General features: G+C 42.0%; 2 protein-coding genes across 2 annotated transcripts; both read right to left on the bottom strand.

Annotated features, from left to right (window-relative positions):
* Window positions 1-816: 816 nt before the first annotated feature.
* Window positions 817-2,421, bottom strand: LOC102504656 (the record flags this gene model as incomplete). Its single annotated transcript, XM_032475640.1, has 2 exons — window positions 817-863; window positions 1,749-2,421. Coding segments are annotated over 2 exons (720 nt in total), but the record flags the coding sequence as incomplete, so codon positions are not given.
* Window positions 2,422-7,743: 5,322 nt separating this feature from the next.
* Window positions 7,744-11,700, bottom strand: LOC106731240 (claudin-34). The gene is made up of 3 exons (XM_014568523.2): window positions 11,479-11,700; window positions 10,718-10,838; window positions 7,744-9,256 (listed from the first exon to the last, which is right to left on the bottom strand). Exon 3 carries the CDS (start codon window positions 9,170-9,172, stop codon window positions 8,660-8,662), a length of 513 nt encoding a protein of 170 aa, XP_014424009.1. The 5' UTR covers window positions 9,173-9,256; window positions 10,718-10,838; window positions 11,479-11,700; the 3' UTR covers window positions 7,744-8,659.
* Between the last annotated feature and the right edge of the window lie 1,230 nt (window positions 11,701-12,930).

The following is a 12,930-nucleotide window of genomic DNA, read 5'->3' as shown; positions in this document are numbered from 1 at the left end:
ATTTCTGTGTATCTGGTAGGTTGTTTATGTTTCCTGAGCTTGGAGAAGTGGCCTTTTGTAGAAGACAGCCTATGTATTCCAGTAGCACACTCCTCTCTGTTCACCAGAGCTGTATGCTCTAGGGGTGTCTCCTATGTGGGCTATGTGGGTTCTTCTGTTTTGGTGGGCTGACTACTATGGGTTGTGTATAGGCGTGGCTGGCCCCTGGTCCTGTTGGTTGCCAGGTTTCACTTTGTGCACTGGTTTTTGGGGATAGGTCATGACGCAACTGGCTGTGGAACCCCATCAGGCCCCAGAGCTAGTGCTGGATCACTGGTTGGCAGCACCAGGTTCTGCAGTGGGTGGTTACAGGGCCAGGGTTGCCAGATCTAGTGTCAGCCTGCTGATGGATGCTCACTAGTGGATGGAGCCTCATCCTGAAGACTCTGGCTGAAGTTCCCAAGTTATCTCAGAGCTGGTGTTGGCCTGCTAGTGGGCAGGGCTGGGTCCTGCCACAGGTGGCTGGGGGACTGCAGTTGTCCTGGGGCTGGTGCCTGCCTGCTGGTGGGCAGGTTCAGGGTTCTGGGTGTTCTGGGGCTGGCACCTACCCACTGGTGGGTGGAGCTGGGTCCCGGGGTCTTTGGCTGCAGGGCCCTTGGGGCCCCAAGTCTAGTTCCTATGCCCTAGTTGTGGGGCTGTCGTGCGCCCTCTTGTGGTCAAGGTCATGTCCAGGGTGGCTGTGGGCTCAGGGGGTCTTAAAGCAGCCCGCCTGCAGGTGGGTGGCGCTCTGTCCCCACCCAGCTAGTTGTCTGGCCTAAAGCATCCCAGTACTGATGCTTACAGGCTGGTAGGCAGGGCCAGGGCCGGGTCCTGAGGCTTATCGTCTAGGGAGAGGATTCCAGAAGGGCGTTCGCCAGCACCAGTGTCCGTGTGGTAGAAGGAGTCTCCAGAAATGGCTGTCCCCAACGTCTGTGTCCCCAGGGTGAGCTCCGGTCATCTCCTGCCTCCCTGAGAGACTCTAAGATCAGCAGGTGGGTCTGACCCGGGCTTCTTTCAAGCGACTGCTCCTGCCCTGGGTCCTGGTGCATGTGAGAGCTTGTGTGCGCCCTTTAAGAGTGGACTCTCTATTTCCCACAGCCCTCTAGGTCTGCCCAAAATAAGCCCCCCAGCCTTCAAAGCCTAACATTCTGGGGGCTCATCTTCCCAGCACAGAATCCCTGGGCTGGGGCACTCACTGTGGGGTTCAGGCCGCTTGCTCCTTGGGGAGAACCTCAGCAACTGTAGTTATTCTTCAGTTTGTGGGTCATTCACTAGGGGTGTGGGTCTTGACTATACCATGATTCTGCCCCTTTTGCCCATCTTGTTGTGGTTCCTTCTTTATATCTTTAGTTGTATAAGGTCTTTTCTAGTAGGTTCCAGCCTTTCTCATCAATAGTTTCTTTGTAAATAGTTGTAATTTTGGTGGTGCTTGTGAGCAGGTGAGCTCAGGGTCTTCTTATTCCGCCGTCTTGGGAACCTTCCCTGCCTTTGATTTTTAACAATATGTGTACAGAATGTTTGCCTGTGGATTTCAGGAAGTGAAAAGCTTCCGTGAAACAGATGAACAGAAGAGAATATAAACTTCAGATGCACCCTGAAAAACCAAATATATTTTATTTTACATAAAAAAGTGATTATGACAATATGACACATATGTAGAAATTTCTTCAAGAAAACTATCCCCAGCCATTCCAAAGAGTAGGCCTTTGTCCAGACTTCTTGTTTTCTACAGTTGGCCACAGCCAAGGGTTTCACTAGAGTCCACTGCTTTAGTGGACATGTTTCACAGGAGAACATGGTGGCACTTAGTAGCGAGAGGATAGTAGTTGTGATTCCTAGTGGGAACATGTAAGAGAAACATTTCTTTGTTAGCATTTCTCTTTTAATAGAAAAGGTAATTGGAAAGTCAAGGATGGTTTCACCATAAAATTCCACAGTGAAATTCCAGCTCACGGTAATCATGGTACAACTACAGCTGAGTAAAAGGAAGAAGGCAGCAGTGTTGTAGTGCAGTTGGAGGAAACCTGGGTACGGGGCCTTGATCCAGCTGACTGAAAGTGCCACTGAGCCGAAAATCAGGACCGCAGACATCATAAAATTGGCCAGCAGCATCAGGTCCTGCCCACACCAGATTTCATCTGAAATGACCCAGCTCGAGTTGATCTTGCTATGCATCAGCAACTCAGCTATTGAGCCAGAGATGTTAAATTTCTGAAAATAGAAAGGTTCCCAAAGTCCAATGAACACAATGGGAACAGTCTTGCTATCAAACTCCCTCATGCGCCAGGATCTGCTTCTGGCTAGGCTTATGCCGAAACCCCAGGCCAAGTAACTAAGAAAAAGGCCCATCACTTTGAAGAACAAGTGCTTCATTTCAGGTTGACTGAAGACGAGGTAGAGGCATCATGAAGTCAAGCCAGGAGCATCAAAGAGAAAAAATAAACAGATTGAATGAGCCACAGGTTACATACTGTTCATTATTTACAACTTGTCCTTCTTGTCTAAAAGTTATAGTCAAGTGTTTTATGTATGTATTGGCCTTCAATTATTATTCTAAATATTTTATGTAAGAATAAATGATGCCTAGAAATCTGTGATCACAGTGGGAGTATTAATTTGCAAGGCATTTTTGGAACACAATTTGACAGTATCTTTCTGAAGTGTTGATACCTCTTGTCCACCAACTCCAATTCCAGGAATTGATACTAAGGCATTTATAAGAGTTTGCAAAAATATATATAGAGAGATGTTAGTTTCAGCACCATTTATCATAGAGAAAAATTGGAAATAACCTAAATGTCTATTAATAGAAGAATGCTTAAATAAATAATGATGCATCCACATTTATAGTGGAATTTTACATGGCATTAGTAAGACTGAGTTAGTCCATATGCACTGTCTGAAGAAACTTCTGCATTATACTAAAAAAACAAAATGAGTAATAATACACATGGTATAACCATTTGTGTCAAAAGAAGAACAGCTGTAATTTTCTTTATGTATATGCAAATAGATATGTACATACGTTTTTTTAAAAGTTGAGAAGGATGCACACAAAGTAATTTTAGGGAGATCAATTTAGAAAGGTAGAGACTTTCATTCTTATTTTTCTATAATTTGTATGGTTTTTGTGAAAAAAAACATATTTTTATAATTAAAAACAATAAACTTGACCTTGAAGATGTATAATATGTTGCATATAGCAAACCATGCCTCTTTACTCTTTCTACCCATCATTTGCTCAAAATTCCCCTTTTATTTATTTTTTATTTTGGGGGGGAGGTAATTAGGTTTATTTATTTATCTTAATGGAGGCACTGGGGATTGAATCCAGGACCTCAGGAATGCTAAGCCTGTGCTCTACCACTGAGCACTATCTTCCCCCCTAAAATTCCACCTTTACATGTTGGCTTCTTTTGGGCACAACTTAAAAATGTCTTGATGTATTTTGCATAAACCAAACATCTTTGATGAAGCAAAACCTAGATTGTGGATCAACTTATTTGGATTTCTTTTCTTTTCTTTTTTTTTTTTTTCCATATGGTTTATTAATCCACCTTCCTATGCCAGCAAAAAGTGTGGATTCTTTTTTTTTTTTTTTTAACATTTTTTATTTTCAATTTGAATCCTTGGGAGTAAGTTGCAGGGATAATCAGAAAATGATACTCCTAGGGCTTGTCCGTCTGTCAGCAGAAAGGAATGAGAATGAGGCTCTGGGAAGCATGGCGTTCCTGTGCCAGAGAGAGGATACTGGGCAGGTGGCTCCCATCTTCCACATGAGGGATCAAAATACAGAGATTCGAAGTGGCTTGTCCTTGGTCAGAAATGGAGCTGGGATGAAACTCCAGGTCTTCTGATGCAGTTCTGCAGGTAATAGTATTATCTGCTGGAGGGCTTTTTTTTTTTTTTTTTTTGGTTCCACAGGCTCATTATTCACATGACTGAGGTGTCTTATTGGAGATGTCACACACTATCAAAATGTCCTCTGCATATTCTCCTTGGGACACGTGCTCTTCCTCTAGCGGAACAGGGTAAGACTTGTGGAGCCTGAAAGAAAAAAGCCATATGCCTTTTCCAGAGTTCTCTTGTCTCCTCTTCTAAGTAGGAGGCTCCCCCAACAGAGAAAATCGAGGGGATCAATAATTGTGTGGTTTCTCTGCAAAATGTCAAATGCCCGTCTAGCCTCCTGACTGGCTGCACTTCTATTAGAAACCTAACTCTACAAAGCACAATTGACTTTGAAATTATATAAATATTTCACATATTCAAAAAATAAAACTGTCAAAAACACCAGAGTAATCCCTACAAATAGAAAAAGAGATGAGCAAATTTAATTTCTTACCAAGTTGGTGATATAACCATACAACTACCATTAATGGTTAATGCTATAGCCATCATTATACCAAAAAATTTTAGAATGCAGTATTTTGACTACATAAACCTAATACAATAAATTATAGAGACAAAAAGGTCTTTAAAGAGCCCTTAAACTTTATTTAGTAGTCTTATGGCTAATAACAATATTAGTAATATTATTTTTAAAATTTATATATCAGAGTAAATAAGTATGTTAATATTGTTGGGGTTTCAATCTGGGAAAAAGAAATGCAGTATAAAATTGCAGCTAAATAAAAATTCTGTAAGTTAAGGTTGAATTAAAAGTAATTTTATAATAGGATTTTTCCTTCTTAAAATATGTATATCCTAGTTCTGTTCACTAAAATACCTAGATACATTGATAACCCTGTAGAATGAGCACCATCAGTGTGCAAACTGTGGTTTTGAAATACCATCTCCATGTCTAGGGCTCACTGGAGGAATGGCATAGCTGATTTAAGGTCTTGGACTTGAAATGTACAAGATGCATCTGGTACATCTTGTTGAGGGACAAAAAAGAAAGCCCCAAATGCCAATGGGGGTGCTAATGGGCTTTCTTTTGGGGCTGACAAAAATGTTCTATAGTCAGTCATAATGGCTGCACAATTATGTGAGTGTACTAAACCACTAGTACATGTTAGAGGGTGAGTTTTATGGTATATGATTTAAACTTCAGTAACACTTATTAAAGCATGATTTTTAAAGTATTGTTGAGAGCAAAACAAAAACAACTAATAGGAACTACCATCCCTAGCACTGTGCAGGCCATGGAAATCATGACTGACTGTGAGTTATAGGAAGCACCTCCTCTTAACTGATGGGGATGGTCAGAGAATTAATTGGCTAGTGAAGAGCAAGTCTGGATTCCGGGAGGGAGGGATACGCTGAGCTCACTGTCGCCATGTGGACCTCCAATGGGCAAACCCTTGCTGATATATAAATCTCAGAACCAGAAAAATTCAAAAAAATTTACCATGATATATAATACAGCATAGCTGGAGAACGTGAAAAAAATTCTTAATGCAGAATGCAGATTTTTCTAGCAAAACAAGTATGGGAAAAACCGTCAAGAGTCCAATGCTTTTGTAAAAGTAGTCCAGCATCATCCAAACAGGCATGAGCCAGAAAAGAACTACAGGCTCTGGGAAAGGACAGAACTTTTCTCAAACATAGTAAAGGAAAAACTGAAGATGAACTGGAACTGAGATTAAAAACAATACCTTGTTCTTCTTAGATCATCCATGAACTTCAGTGTAACGATGGCAAGCTCTTGGACGTGGAAGAAACTCAAGAAACACGTAAGCAAACAGATTCCAGGCCACTGGCTGGCTTAATGTCTTACTGTTGCAGCCTGTAAAGATGGCCCCATGATCTTACTGCATTTAGAATTTGCTTTGCTCCCAAGATAGTGCTTCTGCAGTGAAATCCTTCCCATTAAAAAATTAACACGCTTTCTAGCCATGTTTCTTGAAAGGAAAATGACTTCAGTAATGATTTGATTTTACTAAAAATGCTTTCTTCTTAAACTTTAAAGGTAGAAACCATCACTGACAGCTGTTAAATGATTTTAAGGCGGGTTTATCTGTGCTTATTAATATTCTAGGTAGGCTTTTAACTAGTAAAGTTGACTTGTTTAAAAAATGAGCTGAGAATTATGAGAAGGGGGAGTTTCTAGCATGTCCATGATACAACAAATCAGTTTTTGGAAATTGTCACTTTGAAAATGAGATCCATGAATAGATTCTTTTCAAGAGAGTTCTGAACCTGCATAAAATTTTTTGTGTTTGGAATTATTCTGGGCAGCATTTCTGTGAGGTTATTAAGAGCAACTGGTATAAAAGGTAATTAGGTACAGAGTAAATGTGCTTTAATTTCAACATCTAAAATTTGACACGTAGTTGTTAATTGTATTGCTATGTACTCTTCTTCACTATTTCGCTCTTGAGGAAAATCATTTTCACAGAAAGAATTTTATTAAGTGAAGAGTTGAGGTAAATAGTATAATTGTCTAGAAGAAAGGTTTTTTTTGAATCTTAAAATAATACCAATAGAGGTATATCAGAGGACACGTGTCCCTGCGGCTCCACTGCCCAGAAGGGCACAATTTGATCATAAAAGGAATAACAAGTGCCATTGAGGGAAACATTTTGAGTACATGGAAACCCACAAGTTACTGTCAAAAGCATTTATGAGATAATTAGGTAAATTTGAACACTGACTAGGTATTTGAATGCAGTAGGAAATTATTGTTAACTTTGGTGTGTTAATGACAATGTGATTATCTTAAAGAGTCCTTTTAGAAATGTGTATTGAAATATTTATGGATAAAATAATACACTGCCAGGGATTTATTACAAAATAACCCAAGGCTGGGGTAGGTGAGAGTCAGTGATGGTAGAAAGGAAATAGGACCAGCCGCATATTGACAATTCTGGAAGCTGAGATAATTGTTGATTTTTTAATGTGTCTGAAAATTTCTGTAATGAAAACATGGAAATAATCTTGATTTCATATTCAAGGGTTGATACTCAAAAAAGAAGAGGACGAAAAGGAAAACTGAGGTAGGGGAAACAATTAAAAAAATAAATATATATAGATCGACACCAAAGGTATTTAGGGGCATTCTCCCTCCTTACTCTAGAAATTGAACAATTAAAGGGGGAAAATGAAGCATTTACCTTTTTTATGAGCTAAATTTTAGAGTAATGAAGTAGCCATGCTTGCTAACAGAGAGTTCTCTATCTACAAAAGCATCCCAGCTAATAAATACAAAAGAATGTTTATATGAGAAAGTCCCCAATTGTAATCCTTAGTGCGATAATTGATTCAAACAAGGACCATCAATAGATGAAACTGTTAGATGGAAGTTTGATGAAATTTACAGAAGAGATCAGGCTTTCCCCTCGTGGTCCACCCATCAGTCTTCGCATCACTAAGGACAGTTAATGTATACAGCCAGGCATAATGCACTCCGTGTGAAGTACGAGGCAGCCTCTTTGAAATACTGTCCCTCAAAGAGCTCACCCAGAATCAGCCTCAAGCTATAACACATTTAACGGCAGGGCAATTGACCCACTTTCTTCAGCAAGTCCAAATCATTTTCTTAAAGGGCAGAAGGGGTGCGGTAGGGGGAGTGCGTTATTTATTTATTTTTAAATTGAAATACAGTCAATTACAATGTGTCCATTTCTGGTGGACAACACAATGTCCCAGTCATGCATATACATACTTATATTTGTTTTCATATTCTTTTTCATTAAAAGTTATTACAAGGTATTGAACATAGTTCCCTGTGCTATACAGAAGAAACTTTTTTTAAAATCTATTTTTATATATATGTGGCTAACATTTGCAAATCTCAGTCTCCCAAATGTATCACTTCCTACCCCCTTTCCACAGTAACCATAAGATTATTTACTATGTCTGCAAGTTTGTTTCTGATTTGTAGATGAGTTCATAGTGTCCTTATGGGGAGTGCTTTAGATTAAGACCTAAGAGGCAGAGTGAACACCTTGTGTGGGAAAAACAAAACTATAGTTATTTTTAAGGTATTAAAAATTCTAAGTATTTGATAGGAAGGAATAATTCTTAATGTTTTTTAGGTAGAATATGATTGTGCAAGGAAATGTCCATTTGTTAGAGAGTAATATTGGAGTATATTATCTCAGTATTGGGATGAGGGTACATGTCTGGGGTTCACTTTAAAATCCTTTAGAAAAAGAAAAATGGATTAAAATAGGGCAAGAGAAGAGATAAAGCTAATATGGCAGAATCTTGGTAATGGTTGAGTCGGGTAGTGGATGCGGGAGGATTCCTTACATTTTGCACATTTTGGAACATTTTATCTGATAGATGTTATGACCATGCCATAGGAATTGAGGTCATTTCTTTTTAGTAGAAGTGTAAGATGTGAGAATTTCAGAAACTTACTTCCACACACTAGGTGTGTAGTATTGATTATTTATTTGACAGTAATTAAAATGCAGATCCAGTAAGACCAACTGGCAGGTGGGCAAGATTTTTAATGAAATGTTCTTTAGTCAACCAACCAATGAATCAAATTCAGACACAGAAAGTCACAACCATTTTCTGCCCCAAACTACCTTTGCCGTGATCCTGAGTCCTTGCAGGGCATCCGGGTAATACTCCGTGTAGACTCCTGGTAGTTTTGGTTCTGATGCAGTGAGGAATTTTACTTTTATGGAACAGCAGGACGCATGTGGCTCTCTAGGGGGAGTTTTTAAGAGAGGAAAACCAAACTTCCCTACAAACAGCGTGAAGGCAGCCACACACGCAGGAGGATGTCGCCACCAGTTTGCTGAGTATCTGGCTTGAAGGGCACGTTGAGAGGCGGTGGGAAGGCAACCTCCTCTTCATTCATCACGGAGCGGTAATTCCAGACCACAGTCATCGAGATACAGAGGCTGGCAGCTACGTTCAGAGTTCCTGAGGCAGTGAATGGATTACAGGCGGCCCTCGTCCACGCAATTCCCAGGTACACGTTCCTAAGCGCAAAGATGATGAAGGCTTTTCCCAGAAGCCCGAGGATGCTGGCCATCAGGAGACTTTGAGCAATACGGATATGGAGAGGGAGGTGTGTCCCGGGAGGTGTAGTGGTGACACGGGGTGGCCGGGCTGGCATCGTGGACGTGGTGGAAGACGCAGGCTCACCGCATCCCCACGCGGGCCGGGCCGGCCCGGCGGGGAGAGCGCGGCAGTGTCGCTGCACCGCACTGGACACTCCGCCAGGCCCACGGCCGCGGTGCCCGGGGTCCATCCGATGGTGACGACGACGAAGCCTGCTAGCTGGCGTTCGCTGTTACTGTTGAGCAAGGGCATGGTGGCCGCATACCCGGGGGCGCTGCAAACAAATCCAGGGCATGGTGAGAGTGGGCCCCTCGTGCCTGGAGCACCCCCCGCGGGTGAGCAGTGAGCCATGGGAGAGGGACGTGCTGCATTTCAGGGGGAAGCGCCAGGTCTGAGAGAGGGGCTGCGTTTGACGATGGAGACCTCTGACCCCCACGCTCTGCCAGAGGGAGCGCAGACCCAGCAAACCCGGTGACTGGCCCTGTTTACCGAAAGCCTGAGAAGGCACAGCCCTTCACACCGGCAGCTCTACTTCCGGGCATCTGTCTAAAGACGTAATTAAGACTGGCCACACGCACTTAGTCACAAAGATGGTCACCACCACACTGTAATATTGAAAAATGGGAAACTTCAAGTCCCGCAGGAGGGCTCGGTTAAACAATTGGTGCTACTTCCATACAAGGGAGCTACGTGCCCATGTGCAAAATATACCTGGAGTCATATGAGGTGTGCTAATGTTGTGTTTGACTCTTTTTCACTTGGCATAGTGTTTTCAAGGTGCATCCGTGTCGTAGCGTGTGAGTACTTGGTTCCCTTGATGGCAACGCAGTCGTCAATTGTATGGATGTACCACAGTCTGTTTAGACATGCGTCAGTGTCTGGACGTTTGGACTGGTTCCAAGTTTTGGCTATTATGAACAATGCTGCTATAAACATTTCTATGTGAAACTTTGTATGGTAATACGTCCTCCTCTCTCTCCTGCAGGTACCGAGGAGATGGATTAGTGGGTCGTATGGCAAGTGTACGTTTAAGTCTTTGTAAAGTTCTAAACTGTTCTACCAACTGGCTGCACCATTTTACATTCCCACCAGAAAAGGAAGGTTCCAGTTTCTCCATATCTTCTCCAACATTGTGGTAGTTTTAATGTTTTTGATTATGGTCATTCTAGTTGCCATTACAACAAAATGTGACCAAAAGGAAAAATGATCAGAATATATCGAGCAAGAATAGCACATTACCCACTAGTATGTATAATATAATCAGAGTTATGAATAGACATTTTTAACTGCGTTAGAGGGGTGATGAATTTTGAAAGCTATTTGTATTGTGAAGAAGCACATTCATAGAGAAAAGAGCACATATTATCACAGGGCAAACAGCCGCAGAGCCAGCGCTCAGTCTGAGATACACAGCATCACCAATTCCTCATTTGTTTTTAGAGTTTTCACCTCAGAAAGCACCCCCAAGCGCCAGTTAAATCTGTTTTTCAAAATAGGAATCATGCCATAGGCATTCCTGTGGGACTGCTGCTTTCACTCAACGCTGTGCTTATGACTTGAGATTATGTTTTCTTTTAATGATGCCTGACTATTCAACAGTTACTTGTCAAGAGCGTGATTTCTTTTTTTGAGAGAAAAGACTTCAGGAAAGTGAAGCGACGGAGGATTAATTGTGGTACATCCCACACAGTCCTACCTAGGGGCATTAAAGTAATCCACTCACCACAGCACTTACCAGACGTGGATGTGGACGAGTATTTAGTAACGGGAAAACGTTCGTGGAGGGTTGAATTTCAGACGCAGACAATACTGTAAGTATGTAGGTGTCGTCTTACTCTTCCTTGTCATAAAGTACGCTGGAAAGATACAACACAAGATGCATCTGACTAGTGGGACTACTAGTGACTTTTTAAGGTAAAATTCTATTCCTTTAATTGGAGAAAAATGTGTGGGGCACCTACAGTGACGTCAGCACAGACATGAATAACAGGTGAGGCAGGAGCAGACGCTGAGGCCGGTTTGTGGGGAGCAGTGAGGGGGCCAGACTTGGTTACAGGGGTGGTCGCAGCTGGGAGGGCTTTTGCCAGCCTGGTACCAGCAGTCCCCTCTCAGGGCCAGAACATTCCTGGTGGATGCCATATTTCAAAAGGTTCTTTTTTGGCCAGATAATGCCAAACCAATTAGTTTGAGGGAACAGTTAAGGGGCACGTGGGCAGAAATCAGTCAGGTTGAGTTTGAGGATTTCTTTTGGGATGAGTGTCGGAGCTGACTGCCCAGCATGGGGGCTGGCGGGCAGTATTTCAGCGTTCAAGGTAACTGAACATGTTGTTACGGAGGGACAATCAAGTCTGGTAGAGATGGCACGCCACCTCAGCTGGCACAGACTGAGAAGGTAGATCACTGTGCTGCCACGGGACATGGGACGGATCAAGCCCGCCCACCAGGTATGGCCCATTCAGGAGGGTGATGCTTTTGAGAGACGTGAACATTACTTACTTAATGTCTTGGGCTCCCTCTGCAGGGCTGGGGCGCACAGACCCTGTCTCTGAGGGTAAGGAGTAGTCCTTTGGGGCCAGCAGGGAAGTCACCTTGTCCTCAATTCAAGTCAGCAGATCCTTCTAAAGAACTCTGCATTCCAGCGTCAGTTCTACACGTGAGAAACCCAGTGGGATAAGAACTGGGCCTGAGGGAAAGGAAGACTACGAGGTGTAAGTGAGGCCCATTTAAAACCATTTTGTGATAACTATTCCCAAATCTCTCCTCTCTCATCATAACTGTTTCCAAATCTCTTCTTCTCTCTCCTTTGTCTTCATAACTATCTCCGAATGTCTCCACTCTCCTCGTAACAATTTCCATATCTCTCCTGCTCTATCCTCTCCCCTGATAACTATTTCTAAATCTCTCCTCCCTCCTCATAACTATTTCCAAAATTCTCCTCTATTTTCTCTTCTCTCATCATAACTATTTCCTAATGTATCCTCTATGTTCTCTCCTCTCTCGTCATAACTATTCCCAAATATTTCTTCTCTCTTCTCTCGTAATACCTATTTTAAAATGTCTCCACTCTCGTCATAACTATTTCCAAATTTCTCCTCTCTCCTCTCTCCTCGTAACGATTTCTAAATCTCTCCTCTGTGCTCTCACCTCTCACATCCTAACTATTCCCAAATCTCTCCTCTCTCATCATAACTCTTTCCAAATCTCTCCTCTCTCCTGTGTCTTCATAACTATTTCTAAATATTTCCTCTCTCCTTGCTTCTCAAACTAATTGGACTCTCTCATCCGATCTCCTCATAACAATTTCCAAATCTATCCCCTCTGCTCTCTCCTATCCCCTGATAACTATTCCCAAACCTCTCCTCTCTCCTCAAAACTCTTTCCAAATTGCTCCTATATCATCATAATTATTTCCACATCTGTCCTCTCTCATCTCTCCTCACTCCTCATAACTATTTCCAAATGTCTCCTGCTCTCTCCTCAAAACGATTTCCAAATCTCTCCTAGTGCTCTCACGTCTCTCCTCTTAAGTAGTCCGAAATTTCTCCTCTCTACTGATAACTTTTCCTAAATCTCTCCTCAAAACTATTTCCACATCTCTCCCTCTTTCCTCTCCCCTCATAACTATTAACAACTCTCTCCTCTCTCCTCACAATTGTTTACAAATCTCTAATCCTCTCTCCACATAATTAATTCGAAATCTCTCCTCTATGATCTCTCCTCATAACCCTTTCCTATGTATCTTTTCTCCTCTCTCCTCATAACTGTTTTAATATCTCACGTCCTCTCGCCACATAATGAATTCTAAATCTCTACTGTATCCTCTATGCTCATAACTCTTTCCTATATTCTCTTTTCTATTGTCTTCTAATAACAATTTTCAAATCTCTCCTCTCCTGTGTCCTCATAAGTAGTAACGTATCGCTCATATCTCATAATTTTTTCGAAATC

The sequence above is a fragment of the Camelus ferus genome, chromosome X, assembly GCF_009834535.1.
Source record: "Camelus ferus isolate YT-003-E chromosome X, BCGSAC_Cfer_1.0, whole genome shotgun sequence".
Lineage (NCBI taxonomy): Eukaryota > Metazoa > Chordata > Mammalia > Artiodactyla > Camelidae > Camelus > Camelus ferus.
This window is presented reverse-complemented; position numbering and strand designations above follow the sequence as displayed.

Coding starts and splice junctions, on each gene's coding strand:
- LOC106731240 (XM_014568523.2), bottom strand. CDS start 9,172: ATGGACCCCGGGCACCGCGGCCGTGGGCCTGGCGGAGTGTCCAGTGCG.